The sequence below is a fragment of the Phocoena sinus genome, chromosome 10, assembly GCF_008692025.1.
Source record: "Phocoena sinus isolate mPhoSin1 chromosome 10, mPhoSin1.pri, whole genome shotgun sequence".
NCBI lineage: Eukaryota > Metazoa > Chordata > Mammalia > Artiodactyla > Phocoenidae > Phocoena > Phocoena sinus.
In genome coordinates, this window is record NC_045772.1 from 20,771,479 (window position 1) to 20,789,818 (window position 18,340).

At 39.3% G+C, this 18,340-nt stretch overlaps 1 protein-coding gene across 6 annotated transcripts in view; it reads right to left on the bottom strand.

Annotated features, from left to right (window-relative positions):
- Positions 1–18,340, bottom strand: part of ANO4 (anoctamin 4) — a 447,653-nt gene that overhangs the window by 53,570 nt on the left and 375,743 nt on the right. For all 6 annotated transcript variants that reach the window (XM_032647033.1, XM_032647032.1, XM_032647038.1 and 3 more), the window contains 7 exons: positions 16,766–16,906; positions 14,137–14,301; positions 8,630–8,666; positions 6,413–6,524; positions 5,397–5,454; positions 5,159–5,256; positions 3,245–3,387 (listed from right to left, as the gene is read on the bottom strand). In XM_032647033.1, the coding sequence (XP_032502924.1) occupies positions 3,245–3,387; positions 5,159–5,256; positions 5,397–5,454; positions 6,413–6,524; positions 8,630–8,666; positions 14,137–14,301; positions 16,766–16,906 (754 nt within the window). The remainder of the gene's footprint in view (positions 1–3,244; positions 3,388–5,158; positions 5,257–5,396; positions 5,455–6,412; positions 6,525–8,629; positions 8,667–14,136; positions 14,302–16,765; positions 16,907–18,340) is intronic.

Here is an 18,340-nt window from a genome sequence, read left to right on the forward strand (position 1 = left end):
AAAGCAATCCTGAGAAAAGAAAATGGAGCTGGAGGATTCAGGCTCCCTGACTTACAGTAACGAAAATAAAAACAAAAATAAACAAATGGGACCTAATTAAACTTAAAAGCTTTTGCACAGCACAGGAAACCATAAACAAAAGGAAAAAACAACCCTAAATGGGAGAAAATATTTGCAAACGAAGTGACCTACAAGGGATTAGTTGCCAAAATATACAGATAGCTCATGGAACTGAATATCAAAACAAAAAACACAACCCAGTCAAAAAATGGGCAGAAGATCTAAATAGACATTTCTCCAAAGAAGACATACAGATGGCCAACGGGCACATGAAAAGACTCTCAACATCGCTATTTATTAGAGAAATGCAGATCGAAACTACAATGAGGAATCACCTCACACTGGTCAGAATGACTGTCATCAAATAGTCTACAAATAATAAATGCTGGAGAGGGTGTGGAGAGAAGGGAACCCTCCTACATAGTTCGTGGGAATGTAAATTGGTACAGCCACTATGGAGAACAGTATGGAGATTCCTTAAAAAACTAAAAACTACCATACAACCCAGCAATCCTGGGCATATATCTGGAGAAAACCATAATTCAAAAAGATACATGCACCCCAATGTTCACTGCAGCACTATATACAATGGCCAAGACATGGAAGCAACCTAAATGTCCATCGACAGAGGAATGGATAAAGAAGATGTGGTACATATATACGATGGAATATTACTCGGCCATAAAAAAGAACGAAATAATGCCATCTGCAGCAACATGATGGACCCAGAGAATATTGTGCTTAGTGAAAAAAGTCAGAGAAAGACAAGTGCTATATGATATCACAAGTGGAATCTAAAAACATGATACAAATGAACTTATTTCCTAAACAGAAAGAGACTCACAGACTTCAAAAACAAACTTATGGTTACCAAAGGGGAAAGGTGGGGAGGAGGGATAAATTAGGAATTTGGGATTCACATATACACAGTACTATATATGAAATAGATAATCAACAAGGACCTACTGCATAGCACAGCGAACTCTACCCAATATTCTATAATAATCTATATGGGAAAAGAATCTGAAAAAGAATGGATATATGTATAACTGAACCACTTTGCTGTACACCCAAAACTAACAGAACATTGTAAATCAACTGTAATATAAAATAAAAATTAAATTAAAAAACTATAGATAATGTGTAAATAAACGGGTATTGCTGTGTTTCAATAGAATGTTATTTACAAAGCCAGGCAGTGGACTGGCTTTGGGTCTGAGGGCAGTAGTGTGTTATCCCCTCACCTACATAGTTTGGTTACATTTGTGCATAAATTTGTGAATATTTATTGATCTGTACACTTTTGATTTATATGCTTTTCTCACTATATATTCTACTTCAATGAATACATTTAAAAAATATAACAAAGCAGTACAGTCGTTAAGAAAATAACAAAAACAACAAGAACAGAAGCAAGCAGTTAGGATTCACTGGTCTGCTTGTAATGCTGCTTCTGAGATTCGTTTCTTGCTGCAAAGATACTGGAATATTTGGAGCACTACCAGTTCTTTTCATGCACTCTATATACCAACATTATTGTTCATTTCCTTCTTTATGGGAGGAGAATCCATTAAGAGACCTCCACGTGGTTAGTTCACTTAATGAATTCCCTTTATTAAGTGTTATTATTACTGCCCAAATTGATTTCTTCTCCAAGTTATATCATTCTGCCATTCTATAATTGAAACTCTAGGTACTTAGGACATAAGTGACCTAAGAAACATTAAGTATCAACTCTACTACTGCTTTAATTTTCAGATTTGCCCAGAAAGAACTTCTTTCAGAAGTAATGTATCTTGCCCATCCCTACCCCCACTTACAGAGCTTAAACATAATTAGAAAAAAAGAGAAAAGCTATCCACACTCAGTGTATCTGCTAAGGGATTTTGTTAAGCTTTTCTCCCCTGGAAGATAAGAATAGAAAAATAATAATAATGACAGGGATGACATATATCAAGTACATACTACGAGCCAGGCATTGTTCTAAGCCCTTTCCATGTGTTAATTTATTTAATCCACATAGAAGTGCTCTGAAGTGGTTACTTTTTTTATCCCCATTATAAAGAAGAGGAAAGTGAGACAGAGAGATTAAGTAATTGCCCAAGGTTTCACAGTTAATAAGTGAGGGGCTGGGATTTGAACTCAGGTAATCTGTTTCTAAAGCTCATGCTCTCAGATACATGCTAAAGTAAGTAGCTTGGATTTGGTTATAGAGAAATCAGATTCCTTCAGTATAAGTGTAGCATAGTTTAAGCATTCCCAGCTTCCTGCCACCCCCTCAAGGGAAATGACTGTCCCCCGTCTACGCCCTACTGACTCATACTGCAGCATCTATGCCACTTTATTGCACTTACCTTTTGTACCTCTGACTTTCCCTCACTGTGCACTCTCTCAGAGCTGGGACTGTGCCTGATTCCTTCTTGTATCTCTAGTGCCAAACATAATGTCTGCCTGGACATAACATGGCTCAAAAGATGTCCGCTGGATACAAACTACTATATATAAAATAGATAAACAACAAGGTCCTACTGTATAGCACAGGGAACTATATTACATATCTTATAATAAACTATAATAGAAAGGAATATGAAAAAGAATGTTTATATTCTTCTATGTATATATGTATAACTGAATCACTTTGCCATACACCTGAAACTAACACAACATTGTAAATGAACTATACTTCAATAAAAAAAAGACATGTCTGCTGAATGAGTGAATCAATCACGCCATGAGTGATCACTCCTTTTTCTTTGGTTCACCAAGTTTTCAGCTCATTTTTTTCTGGTGATTTATTACAAGGGACAGGACACAATGTCATGAAGAATGTGAAGTGACTTGGCACTATTTCTGTCAATAAAGCTTCTTAAAGCAAGAACACCCTTCCTCTGCATTTAGCTCAAGAATCCCCCCATACTGCTAGCCTCGAAGATAACGGTGTATGTCCAGTTAAATGTAGCTAGAATTAACATTTATAATTAATAGGATAAAACAGACAACAAGGTCCTACTCTGTAGCACAGGGAACTATATTCAATATCCTATGATAAACCATAATGGAAAAGAATATGAAAAGAATTATAACTGAGTCATTTTGCTGTACAGCAGAAATTAACACAACATTGTAAATTAACTATACTTCAATAAAATTTTTAAAAATCAGATAAAATAGGCTATTTTCATACTCATTTCTAAGTATTCATCGAAAAGTCCGTAGGCATTCATCGGCTGAAGGTTGTAGTCCTTTTCCCACTGTGGGAAACTTATTTTCCTTTCAGGTCCATGCTCTTGTCGTACTTTCCTTCTAGTCCACCAATTCTGAATTAACCTGCACAACAAGATCAATTTATTTAAAAAAATATATATGTATATAGCTGTTCATAAGACTTAAATAATAAGAAATAGAATATAGAACAATAGTTTAAAAAATTTAGGACACGCTGCCAAGGAAATGAAGCCTTGGATTAGAAGGGAAATAACAATGGACGCTACACTTCAAGCATTTGTACTTGCAAGTGAACAGAATGATTGATGAACTTATTTTAATCATGCATGAAACTGTCTCTCGTCCAGTGGTGCCTCGGAGGTTTGGGTAGAGGACTGAGAGCATTGATAACCTGATCCCCCGGTACAAAGGCAACCCACAGGCCTCTGAGAAGAAGATGGTTTGCCCTAGCTGGCTTAGTTGAGGACCCGTGAGCAGTCTTACCATGGGGTGCTGACCTGCATACTCTGACTCGAGGGCCCTAGAAGGTCTGAAAACCCACAAAGGTTTCCTCCTTTCCTGGCATACAGAAGCCCGCAGGTCCACAACTGGATCTGCCTGCTTTTGGGTTGAGTTTGACAGAGGCTCTGATTCCCAATAAAATGCATCTCACGCTGGTGAGGTTAGTACATTAATCCTTGGCAGTGTTCAGAAGTGCATCTTACGATACGGAACAGCGTTGAAGAAATTGGGGTGTGTGGGGGGGTCAGGTTTGTGTGCTGTAGCGGGCAAGGAGAAAGCTGAGGGGTATCTGAGAGGAGCGATGCCAAAGCAAAAACAAATGTGAAATAAACTAAATAAGGGGATGGGTATCAAAGACAATTCTGCCTACTTCACAGTTTTGCTCTATGTCCATATTAGTAGAAAATATAGTTCCCTTTGATGTCTATGACATTTTGATAGGTTATGGACGATACTTTAAAAGAATATAATGCTTCTAATTCTAAAATTTTATGCTTTGTTTTTTTAAAGTTTTATAGAAAACATCAACACTTGGAAGAAGTTTTCTAAAAATAAATCTAAGAAGAGAAAATTACTGGCAGTGGTTCTGACGGGGAGCTAAGAGATGACTTTTCGAAGTGAACCGAGTTCCAGTTAATTGTTCTGGCTGAGTGGTCTTCCCTGAAACCTGGAATTCTCTATGGAGACACTTGAGCTGACCTGGAAACCTGCAGGTGTAGAATTAAAGAAGAAATAGAAGTGCTGCTGATTTATGTCCCTTTAAAACTTAACTGACCAGAACAGAGCAGACACAGCCAAATTCAAGGTCATCCTTACGAAGGTGATGCAAGTTTTTGCCCATTGCCATCAACATAAACTGTTATCATCAGGTAATGATGTTTTTACCGGTTAGGATAGGCTTACTTAGAAATACTCCAGTTTCTTTTTTGGATCATTTTTTCAGGTCTTCTTTCCATAAGTTCCTTTCCTGTACAGTTGAATTTAAGGAAGTTTAAAGAAATTACCATTTCTGATTTGTTGCAGGGGTTGGGGAGTAGAGACCTCGTTAATGTGTCATCATCATTTAAAGCGGCTTGGAAGCAGGTATCCAATTATTTAGGGGCCCACAGAGACTTCTTAAAGAATATTCACTTTTGTTTATGCGATTTGTGCTAAATCTTCCAAAAGAGCCGATGTTTATTATTTTCATGATTTGTCTTTGAATATCTAAGCATGACGACTTAGCTCCAGGTACACACACACACACACACACACACACACACACACACACACACGCTTAACTGCTGAGTCTGCATTGCTTATCTTACTTGCCACACCTAGAAAAGCCAATGAGACTTGCTGCCTCTCAAGTATAGATATCTAAGGTACTTACGGGTAGCCAAGTTCCATGAAATTATTCCAGGTCTGCTTTAGCACCATTATAATACCCATTTGCATACAGAGATCAATAAGGCATCCACTAGGGTGGCACTGCGAGGTAAGCAAACACAGAAATTCAAGAATCAATGGACAGGAAGAAAGGCTGTCTGGTTTCTAATCTGCACAAGGTTGCCCTAAGCCTGTTTAACGCCAAGTCTGTAGGAAACAAGGAATGATGGGAGAATACAGACCTCTTCTAGTCTCCACCTGTTTATCAGCCTCAAGTAGGCACCTGGGTGTCCTGTGAATCTTCAACACACACAGAAAAACAAACCGTTAGCATCCTGTAGCCTTCAGTGAATATTATATTCAGATTAGCACATCCTCCAGTGAAAATTACCGGTGCAGTAAGGAACGGGTCTCAGGGAATTAGGAAAACTCTCTGGAACTGGCATGATGGCAGCTTCTGGAATTCTCTGGGAGTATTTCTCTCCCGGCCCTTCTGTCTGTCTGCTGAACACTGAGGCCAGTTCTTGCTGCCTGCTGTGGCTTTTAACGTTTTCTGCTGAATATCAAGTGACTGTGGTGTGAGCAGCAGGCTGGGTTCAAACACATCAGATCTTTTTGAATATCAGTAATGCCGTGTTTTTTATTTTTTACAACTAAACTATTTGACTAGCATTCCATACTGAAGTAGCTAGAGACTGCGGAGAGGCTGCTCATCCATTTCACTAAAACCCAATACTCGGCTCTTCCCTGGTTCTAGTCTCCTCAGACACGCTTCCTGGTGTAATGAAGTTCACGGTACCTGGACGTTCCAAATCCTCAGAACTGCTGGATTCAGAAGCTACCCAGTCTCCTTCGGCATCCCACGTCAGCCCCCTTTCCTGTCTGAATGTCCTTCCCTCCTCTGTGAGGTCAGGGATCTGGGACATGCTGCCTGCTGTCCTCCCCCTGATGCCACCTGCTCTTATAGGTGTGAGATCCAGAGGCCCGATTCAGGTACAGATGGAGCCTGCAAGTTTTACATTCACGCTTCACGTGCGCAAACTATTTTCTTCTACTCACCTTAACAAGAAAAGGTGCAAGGGACTTTGATGGAGACCATTCCCCAGAATGGGAAGGGAAAGGAAAGGAGGAGACTGTTCTCCTCTTTATACACTTTATAAAAATCACCCTAAAGGCTGGCCTCTCTGTCACCCTGGTCAGTGACCTCTGTGCGCTCTGTCCCTGGCCGGGGGGAGGTGTGGAGAGAATGGGTTCTTACCTTCCGAGGAAGAATGCGATGTAAAACGTGGAGCTGTTCAGATTGACAAACTGAAAAAGAAACATTTTCAGGGTGAAGCTGTTCTCCCACTCGGACTCAGTGCGAGGCTGTTCTGTGGACACAAGGGGAGCAGAGTTTGAGAGGCTGCATCTGACTCCTCCTCAACTCCCTCTGTCCAGCTCCCCAGATGCACGGGGTGGGAGCAGAGGCTTCCTAAGGAGGCTGCAGGAGAGCCCAGCTTGCCTACAGATGACATGCGACGGAATGGACCATCCATGGGTTCCTCAAGCTCCCAGACCAGCCCCAGCGAGGCTTTGGTGGGAAGTGACTACTGACTTGTCCGAGGGCAGGGAATATCGTTTGTTCTGCTGTTCCAGGATGCCCGGAGAGCCTGGAGTAGAGACAGCCAGGCTGAAGGGGCCGCACTCCCGGCCCTGGCTCCTTGCAGGAGCCTCTCCTTTTGCTCTTAGTTTCCACCTGTGGGGTGGGGCCTGTGTGGCATCAGGTCCCCTCCCATCTCCTAATAACTCCTTGGTCCTGACTTCTATTTCTGGTGTGATGTGAGGTGCTACTGGGAGAGAGGGAGTCAGACCCCCCATCTCAGAATGAGCATCTGACCCCGTTACCTGTCACCCTCATCCATCATCATTTTCATTCTCAAGGACAAGTACCAAAGAGGTGACCTCATCTTTAGAGCTTTTATTGTACAGCAGCGTCTTTGTCTTACAATTTCCTGACCTCAGTCAGGCACCAATTTTCATCTTCTTGTATTTCGGTTTCCATACAGCAAATGCTCTTTGGACATGGTGATGCAAACCAAAAATATGGATCAATCCTCCAACCTGAAATCTCATGTCAAATGTGCTTATCCTTCCCTGGAAGTTGCACCCTCACCTCAAACAACGTCAAAGAAAATGAATTTAATCCAATAGCACTTTCTGTTTCCACATTCCCTGAGCTTCTAATTGCTCATTTACCATTTTACCCCATCAATTCCTTTCCCACAAATTATAGCTCAAAATGCTTCCCAGGAGTATATCTGAGAAGGGTGGGGAGAAAGAATGAGAATCGGATTTAAAATGGTTTAAATGTCAATTTCAGAACAAGGCCATACTGTTGTTGAGGGAAGAAATGACAAAGGATGCTTCAAGGGCTTTAGCTTTACTTCACTTCTGCTAATGAACTCTTGGTTACACAGGAAGGTCTCCTAGCTCATCAGCCAGCTGGGTGGGTTCCCAGGTGGCCCAACCAAAGATTGACCATGGCTGATATCTCCACAGGCATCTTTTCCAGCCTGGAGCAAGGTCCCCCCTGGACACAGTCTATCAATGGGCAGTTACCTCTTCTGTGGACATAAACTTCTATATTTTTGGGCGAAGAGTGGCGGTGATGGAAGATTTCAATGAATTCAAAGGAGATACGCCAAGTGCCTAGCTCTGTATCTGGCACATAGAAGGGCTCAAAAAGATGAGATGCCAGATGTATCTGGCATCTTTTATTATAATGATGATTATAAATAAAAACACTTTTGTGATTTTTTTCTCCCTTTGGCAAGCTACATATGGGAATGTGCTAAAACAGGTTTTGTGTGGGAGCATGTAATTTTCTCGAACTGCATAGAGCAAAATGACTAATATCTCATTAATGAAATGGGGACAATTCCTCTATCTTGAAAATGTAGTAAATGTACAGCTCATAGCTGGCTACCAGATTGTTCTGGTGCCTTACAGAGTCAGAGAAACGTTCCTAGGGATGACTTGTCCAGATGAATGTCATTTCCACAGATGTCAGTAATGGTTAGCCTGTCTACATAAAAGACTCCCAGTCTTCAAAGCAACTAATTTTGCTGTGATTTTATATGCCATTAAAACTCGCTGTGTTTTTAATTAAATAAAAATTGTAGGCAACAGCAAATGAACACTTTTCTAAATGATTATAGGTACTTCATACACGTGTACTTTTGTAAGAGAAAACCTACTTTCAATTATATTAGCTCACAAAAGATAATGTCTAAATGCTTTAAAGCTTTAGGTAGGAAAGATTCTCTCAATTCCTAGACATATTTAACATGTCCTGTTGAGGGCAAAGAACAAATTGTTGTATGCAGTTCAAAATAAAGGGAATATTTGTTTTCAGCAGTGTTTCAGAAATGAATCTTTGAGAAGGTGTTTTTCAGACCACAATACTGTACTGTGAAATAAAAAGGGTTCCACTTACCTAAGTTTGTAAGAAGCAGTGCGACTTTTTCATAGAGCTGTAAAATAAATGTAATACATTTAACAAACTGTAGATGTTCTAAAATCTGTAATTAGGAAGTAAATAGGTTAAGTCATGAATGAAAATAATTTCATTAACCATCCACTGTGCAAACAATGAAAACATCATCAACAAGTGTGTCCTTTCAGGACAAGAAAGAATTGTACAAGGTCCCATTTTAATATTTTAAAAGTCTCACTTCTTGTGTTGGGGTGAATAATTCTGTAACAACAGGCCAGCTGCCACTAATTATCAGCTTGCTAAGGGATGCTGGGCAAGTCACAACATTCCTGGGCCTCCTCAGTGTAAAATCTCTAAGCATCCTCAAAGTAAAAATGTAAAATCTCCTCAATGTAAAATCTCTAAGACTGCTTCTGATAAGGGTCTGTAATCCTATTGTTTTTATGGGCTGATTTTCTAGATTATAGCATTCCTAAACACCAAAGTGATCAAACATTATTGGGAACCGCCAAACTTATGGTAATCTGCTTTTCTATTAGTGAATTAGATGCATCCCTAACTCACCCAGCCATCTGGTAAATGGAGGGTCCTAATAGGATGGAAGGGGTGTGTGTCCCCGTGCTTGTGTGTGTGTATGGAAGTACAGGCGGTACGGTTAAGGGCAAACCCAGCTCTAGGAGATTCCCTAGGGAGGGTATAAATTGAAAAAGAAAAGAGCAAGTGCTTTCTCTAAAATGAAAGATGATTAATGAAAACGAAAAAGAAAACTAGTCAAATGGATTTGAACAATATGAAAATTAAGATCACATTTAGACTGAAGTAGTGAAATTTCACTGGTTAAAATTCCCCAGGCTGGAATAACAGCTTTACCAGCCAACAAGCTATAGGTCTTGGGCATGTTACCTCACCTCTTCTTTAGACCATCATTTTCCTTACATGTGGTTGAGAATGGGTATTGGACACGCTCATCTTGAGGTCCTTCCTAACTTTTGCATTCTCTTACCCCAGATTTCTTCTAACTACAGGAATAGTCTAAATACTCAGATTGTATGACTCTAAACTTTCAGCAAAGGCTGTGGTTTGTTATATTAAGATATAAATAATTCATATGGCCACAGTATCAAATTTTGTATATAGAAATCTCAGACTCTTGAAGTCCAATGTTAAAACAGAGCGGTATAATTTTCAGTAAGAAATCTTGTGTTATAGATGAGTCATACATCTCAATTTTATCATAAAAATAAAATACTGGTAAACAACAGATTAGGACAGATATTCTAATCAAAATTATTTTAATATTACAAAGGCATGGTATTATTAAAGTTACTTACATAATTATCAAGGAAAATTAAATTCAACTGGTGAGACAACCTTTCTCAAAAATATAATTTTTGATTACCTAGTTCATCCTTTAATCTTTCATGTTGATGCACATTTGTTAAAGTGCCTCGCTTTGCACACTTGCCTCAAAGGCCTTGAGAGCTGGTGATATGCCATCGTTATTTTTGTTTGGAAACTGAAAAAATTGGAATTTAAAAAAGGAACAGCACAGGAGTTGAAATATAATTATTATTAACCTTTTGAAAAGTAAGGTAAAGTGTATGAGGACACTGGGATTCATGGCATCTGTGAACATTTTATCTGGATGATACGAGATGGATAGTGAGACTTTGAGCAGGATGCAACAGAAAAGAGCACATAAACAAAGGGACTGAGAGCCAGCAAGAGAGCTTCACATGAGTGGTTTCTGGAAAAGGCCTGATTTCTCATTAGCCAGTTGAGACAGAAAGCACAGATAGTTTGTTCTGATAAGAGTAGTAGAAGATCTAAGTTTCCAAACTGGATGCCACAAATGGTTACTGTCAGAATCTTTAACTAACAGCAAGCTTTCTGATCCTAAGGATATATCCAAAAGAAGCTATGAGCACTTCTAATTTTATCTTGTCCACCTGATCAATATATGTGGGTTTGTTCTGATGCAAGCCATATTTTCTGGTTTAGTTCTTTTTGGAACAAGTCATTGTGGTTTTCACTGTTTACAGGTTATAATGAAATGTCAGATTCATTTTGGTATGGCTGAATAAAAAGGATGGTAATGACTTTTAATGTCTTCCTTTATTGGCATATATAGCTTGAGACCACTATATTGAGATGTTCTTTGGTCACTAGTGAAGCAGAATAAAATTGAAAGAGCATGACAAGGAGGAGTGAGGAAATCTATCTATTCACCCTGTCTTTGAAATATTTATTTTTCAAGACATGGAATAAAATGAAAACCCCGTAACTAGCCACTAAGAGGCATAATAGTTTGTTAGGATCCAGAATACTTCTGTAAAATAATATGAGCTTTATTTTTTTTTTAATACACATAAAAGTAAACACACATTGTCAAATCCAGAAAATAGGCATTCCTTATAGATCTTCTTCAGTTAGGATTGGAAGAAAGTCAGAAATAGGATATATGATCTATAATAATTATTTGAAAGAGGCTTTAATGAACATAAATTAAATACCAATCTAGCTCTCAAGATTTTTATATTCAGTTAATGAAAAAGTATTCATGATTAATGTCCAAATGATTTTTTTTTTGCAAGACCAGTATGGCCAAAATTTTAAGTAATTGAAAACAATTTATATAGCTATAAAAACTATATTATTGAGTCATAAAAATGTCTTAAATTGGGTCATTTCAGCAGTCATTAATAGTTTAGTTCTGAATTGGTCAAAGCTATGTTATAGTCATTAGTCTGTCGTTTGTCCTTTATTCAACATTTGCTTTTTAAGGACTTAAAATTTTTAAAAATATATTTTGATGAAGAGCTTTCCCAGCTATATTACACACTTGGTTGACTTCATAATGGAACCTGCAAAGCTTCAGGACATAAGACAGGAGTGTAAAGGTGTGTGCTGGATGAGGATGTCCTCAGAGATGGCCGAGGAGGGTAAGGCAATTGGTCACTGCACAAAAGGGTCCTGGATGATGCTGGTTTTAGAGTGTGTATGCTTTTTATCTTCTTTCCTTCCCCTTGCTATGGCTTGTCATTTTCTGACCTTGTCAGTATTCTTGCCTTAGTAACCTTCTGTTATTTTAGTTTGATGTTGGCTGAGAAATCAGAACACCAAATATGTTCACATTGTATCTAAAAAGAAAGAAAGAAAAGAAAAGAAAAGAAAAGAAACCTTAAGGGCATTCCTAAGAATGACACATGTCAGCTTTAGTGTGTGGGCTTGGTCATCCATTTTGGTGACTCAGAAACCCTTTGTTAAATAAAACATGTAAAACGCCTACCTGTCTAGCTCCTAGCACACAGTAGGTGCTTTGTAGTGGCCTTAATTACATACTATTTCATCTCCCCTCCTGCTTTGTTTTTAGTTTATTTCTTCTTTTCTTGGCTGTGTTCCACGAAGCAGAGGTTTTTGGATAAGTGATTTTCAGTTAAATGAAGTGGCAACACTGGCTCCTGGTCAAAATGTACCAGCAAGCATGTGTTTATAGAGCCACTGCATATATGCAGAAATTTATTTCTTAAGATGTATAAATTAAATTTTAATAAGACATTGTAGAAGAGAGATGATAAAATACAGTAAGCTTTAATTCACTGCATCCTACAGGACGCAGAACCTTTCACGGCTCGGGCTGTTTGGTTAATTTCACTATGAATCACTCCCCTTCACAACGAATATTCATTCCACAATTAACTTTGAGACGAGCTGAACCGGGGACAGGGGAAGTGCAAGGGGGTGACAAACAGCCACTTTCAATCTCCACTTGACCAAGCAGTTACACAGTCATCACGTCAAAATGATCTGCAGGTGCTTTTTTTTCCCCTACCTTCTGGATTTTTAAACTTTTTTTCTAAAATAATAAAGAAGTTCCTGTATCTTTAATAATAATAATAAATTACCTATATTTCATTATCTCGGTGATTTCAGCACAATGGCCCAGATTTAAGTTGCAGTATAAATAAGGATGAGGGGAACTCTAATTGAACACTTACTCCATGCCTAACACTATACATGGCACTCTACATACGTTATTTATTCCCTCCTACAAACCTCAAGTCTAACAATGTCAGCCACTGCCTTTTGTTCTGCAAATAGTGACAACAATTTACTGAGAGCCTACTGTAAGCCACAGCCTGTTTCTGTTGCCAGAGTTTGGAAACTTAGATCTTCTACTACTCTTATCAGGAAAGACAAAAGTTTCTGCCCTCTTGGGGCTACATTCCAGTGGAGAAGATAAATAACAAAATAAAAATTTAAAAATAGCCTATTAGATGGCGATTAACGCCATAGAACAAAATAAAGCAGGCAAGGAGCTAGGAAACGGTCAGACGGCAGGAGTGGGCTGCAATTTTAAATTGAGTGACAGGGAAGCTTTATACTGGAAAAGTAACAGTTGAACAAAGACCTGAAGGAGGTGCAGGAGTAAACTCTGCAGACCCCATGGGAAAGAATGTTCCAGGCAGAGAGAAGAGCAAGTCAAAAGTCCTAGGGTGAGAGCGTGCCTGGTACATTGGAGAGAAAAGGGAAGGCCAGTGAGAAGCAGGAAAGTCAAGGTGAGGAGGGAGGAGACCAAGTCAGAGAGCTCGCTGGGGCCAGATGAGGGAGACCCTGGGTCTCCATGTGAAGACAGAACTTTCATTCTGAGGAAGAGGAAAGCCACTGGATACAGTGAACAGAAGCTGACTTACATGGATGAAGCTTGCTTGCTCTAGCTGCTATGATGAGCCTGGATTGAGGGAAGCAGACGTGGAAGCTGGGAGACCGGCTCGGAAAGCACTGCAGTAATCCAGGTGGGATATGCTGGGGACCTGGACCAAGGTGGGGACTGGGGATGTGTGAAAAGTGATCAAATTCTAGATACATTTCGATGCTGAGAGAAGCAGAGGAGTTTCAGCCTGGGTGACTACAATGGGGGCTGCAGGAGGAGCTCATTCTGGAGGGAAGACGAGGAGTTGGGGGTTGTGTGTGTTAGGTGAGGATGTTTGGGGTTCAAGGGAGATGGCTGGGCTGAAATATACATTTGAAAAAAACCTGAAATCAACACAAGCTACAAGTACCACCCTGAAATACTCCTTGCTGGGTTATTGCAAGAAATGCTTTGGATACTAATTTCCCATCGTTCAGAAGCAAAAGGAAACAGGAACCAACACTACTGAGCTATGTCACAGAGTCTGAGCTAGGCCTTTAAAATGTATTTTTTCTCTAAATTTCCCCAAGAGGTATACAGTGTTATCTTACTGGATAAATAAGGGAACTGAGGTTCAGAGAGGGCAAGTGCCTTGCCCAGTCTTACAATGTAGAAAATCCTGGAGGCCAGATTTGACTCAAGCCTTCTGTATCCCCAGATGAGTACGCCTTATGCCAGGCACTTTGCAGCCAGGCCGTAAGTGCCACATAACTGACCAGCCTCTCTAAGGCCAGGTCCCTCTAGGAACAGAAGAAAACTCACCTGTAGCGCACACATTTTATCCATCTGACTAGTTACCTTGCAGCTCACTTACCACGTTCAGCAGCATGATGATGCAGAAGTTGATGCACACGGCAGTCCCCGTGGTTGCAACCTGAGAATTATTCCTGATTAACGCCCACTTAAAGGCAGCGAAAGTGCTGACGGTCACCACCCTGTAAATGACGATCCCAAACACGGCGGCGATCACCACGCAGATCTGGCAGGAAGACCAGAGGACACCCAGTGAGCACTGTGATGGAATGTTGGAGGAAGGGGCTCCCGCCATCTGGAAAATCCTCGGATGAGGAAACGAGATAAAGCGGCAGTGGTCCTGACTCAAGACACCACAACAAAATGCACACTTTTCACGTGGTTGATGCTTTCTCTTGTCTGTTTGTACGTTGTTATCCAAATAGAAAAGCCACAGAACTTGAGAGCTGATAAACCGTTAAGCTATGGGGTAACACTTTATTAAACAGGATATCAGATTGAGCAAATGAACAAATATTTATTGTGGAAATCTTATCGTGTCACTCTTCTGTTTAAAACTAGTTATTGGCTTCCTTTTAGGATAAAAGCAAAGCCCTTATGGTGGCCTGGAAGAGTCTCTCCAGCCCCACTGAGTGTTTTTCCCCTCCCTCTGGAGACTCTAGACCTTTTCTAATTGTTTCCAATGGGCTAAGCATCCTTAATCTTCAAGACCATTTCCTTTGCCCAAAATGCTGATCCACCCATTCCCCTGCCAAACACACACACACACCCCCCCTCACGCAGTCTAGTTAACACCTAACTCATTCTTCACATCTCAGCTCAAGAACTACTTCATAATTAATGCTTTTCATGAACGCCCACTCCTCCCCCCAGGCTTTTTTTTTTGTTATAGGGTACTCTTCTTTCAGTATACAACTTATAATTTCTAACAATTTGTTTGATTATTGCTAGTCTCTCCCACTTAGATGGTAAGCTCCATCAGGGTAAGGATGGTAACTGTCATTTCTGCAGCAACTTAGCATCATGCCAAGTGCTCAGTTATTTGTTGCTGAAGAAGCCTGTGAGAGGTGCATACTCTTATTTATCAGATATATACACAGACTGAACTGAGGTATCTTCCTCTGAACATCTCATGGTGTTTGAGAAGAATATGGCATATCTTCTCTCTATATGAATAACGGGAATCTGAGATTCCAAAAAGTTTTGTGGCTTTCGTTAGATGACTTGCTTAATATGTCTTTGAGCAGAGAACTTAGCTTACATAGTTGTCAAAAACTGGATCTTAAAGCTGGGCCTCAGGACAGCCTCTGCCAACTTAGAGATTCCTTTCTTTATAGAAGCTTTTTCTGTGTTTCTCACAGACTCTATTTCTGGCTTACTATGAGTGACATGCTCTAAAAGCTCAGGTATGAGTCCTAGCTGAACTGGCTAAAGTAGTAGTAGTAGTAATAATAATAGAAAACAAAGACACAAAAATCGCCCGTGTCTGAATCCTGGAGCTGCTGATAGCGAGACAGGTGAGAACTACGCTGAATTATAGACAAGGGTGGCAATGTGGTAGAATGGAAAGTTCACTGGACTCAGAGTCAGAAGTTAGGTCTGAGTCCTGGTTCAGCTATGAGCTAGCAGTGTGACCTTGGGCACGTAGCTTGTTCTTTCCATGGCTTCTACCTCTATGATCTACCCCATCTGTAGAACAAGGAGAACTTAATTTATGTCCTTAGGTCTTGTCATGAGAAACAAAACCCCAAACAATAAATGTGAATGCACATGTGAAGGCAAGGCCCGACACAATTGCTAACAAAGCAGCATCTGTGGAAGGGCATGGATCTGAGTCTTGATCTGAGCCGAGGGACACTGGGCTCAGTTCCTTTCTGGCTACGGGGGGTAGACTGTCTGAATTTTCTATTGTCTTGTCCTTCCCAGTCTAACCAACTAGGATATATACTTACAAACACTTGCTATTTGAAAAGAGGAAAGGAGGATCTTAACCATCCTTTCCTGTCTAAAATGACATTTCTGACATATTTGCATATGTTTTGTTCAGTAATTGACAGGGTCAAAGTTGATCATAAAACGACTTCTTTTTAGGAAAAGCTAACAATCCAGCTTCAAATTAGTGTTTTGCAAACTTATATAATCATTAGTGAAATAAATGGGAGTTATATCTGGCTATATACAGTCTATTAAAAAATAGACTAATAAAACAAAAAAAATCAGAGTTCCTTGCGTATTGTAAAGATGAACATTGTTTCAATTACCATGTTTGGTTTTATACATCTATTTGCGTAGTATATACTAGGTTACGACAACGTTTGTATTTCTTACTGTTATGGGCATTGTAAAAAAATGTTTGAAAAACACTGCTGTAGGTATTAATACTATCTCATAGTTTTAGTTCCTTTCATTATGACATAGAGAGACAAATGCAAAGAACAGCAGATTAGAGGATCTGAGCTCTTGTCTATTTCTTGGCTAATCTGGGCAAGCCCTTTACCCTTCTGGAGTCTCAGTTGCTCCACCTGTAAAATGCAGACAGCAATGCCATCCCTGACCACCACGTAGAATGGTTGTGAGGACTAAACAACAGAACGTTTAAAAATATATCCAAACACTTGATATGATTATTGTTACCATGCTACAGGTTTGTACTTTATGAAAGAAAGAGTTTTGTAAAAAAAGTTTCAGACCATAAAGAATATTCCAGATGCAGAAACAATAAGTCGGCTGCATTTATCTGCAAATGCTTGATATGGTTCTGGTTTTCCCGAAATGGGATTCATCCGCTCTTTCTTGGAATACTTGGCTTCAAACTGGGGCCGTATTTCTTCCTAAAGAACAAGCAGACACATTTTTATGTACTGAAGAACTGTTCAGACAATAAGAAAAAAATCATTTTACCCTACAGGAAAACTGAGTCAACAAATGCCACAGTCAATGACATGGGCTTGGAAACCGGCCACTTAAAGAAAATCTGCAGAATGATGATCTAGACTTTTTATCATCAAGGCTATCATCAAGACTATTAACTAATAGTTAAGTGTCTCTATTATCTTTTTAAACTATACTTGAAGAAAGAAACTGAGAATGAGAAAAGGGACCAACTTGTCCTGTCCCTAGTGGTTTGAAACAACTAATAAGCTTATACTTTTATTACCGGGGAGTGATGTGGACACCAGGACAAAGAAAGCTTCTGAACAGCAAAATGTTCAGAATTCGCTTTGTGAGTTATAATTCTTAGTTTTCTACAATTAAAAATTTTTTGATTTAGGCAGTTAAAAAACATCGTGCATCTATTTTTTAATAAGCTGCTATAGATGTCATTCACCCTTAACCATAGGTTTGAAACGTATTCTTTTTGTGGTTGAGGATTTTTGCATCTATATTCCTCAGTGATATTGGTCTGTAATTTTCTTTCTTTGTAGTACCTTTGGTTTTGGTATCAGGGTGATGGTGGCCTCATAGAATGAGTTTGGGAGTGTTCCTTCCTCTGCAATTTTTTGGAAGAGTTGAAGAAGGATGGGTGTTAGCTCTTCTCTAAATGAATTCACCTGTGAAGCCATCTGGTCCTGGACTTTTGTTTGTTGGAAGATTTTTAATCACAGTTTCAATTTCTACTTGTGATTGGTCTGTTCATATTTTCTATTTCTTCCTGGTTCAGTCTTAGAAGCTTATACCTTTCTAAGAATTTGTCTATTTCTTCCAGGTTGTCCACTTTATTGACATAGAGTTGCTTGTAGTAGTCTCTTAGGATGCTTTGTATTTCTGTGGTGTCTGTTGTAACTTCTCCTTTTTCATTTCTAATTTTATTGATTTGAGTCCTCTCCCTCTTTTTCTTGATGAGTCTAGCTAATGGTTTATCAATTTTGTTTATCTTCTCAAAGAACCAGCTTTTAGTTTTATTGATCCTTGCTATTGTTTTCTTCGTTTCTATTTCATTTATTTCTGCTCTGATCTTTATGATTTCTTTCCTTCTGCTAACTTTGGGTTTTGTTTCTCTAGTTCCTTTAGGTGTAAGGTTAGATTGTTTGAGATTTTTCTTGTTTCTTGAGGTAGGCTTGTATTGCTATAAACTTCCCTCTTAGAACTGCTTTTGCTGCATCCCATAGGTTTTGGATCGCCGTGTTTTCGTTGTCATTTGTCTCTAGGTATTTTTTGATTTCATCTTTGATTCTTTAGTGATCTCTTGGTTATTTAGCAATGTATTGTTTAGCCTCCATGTGTTTGTGTTTTTTATGTTTTTTTTTTTTTTCCCCTGTAGCTGA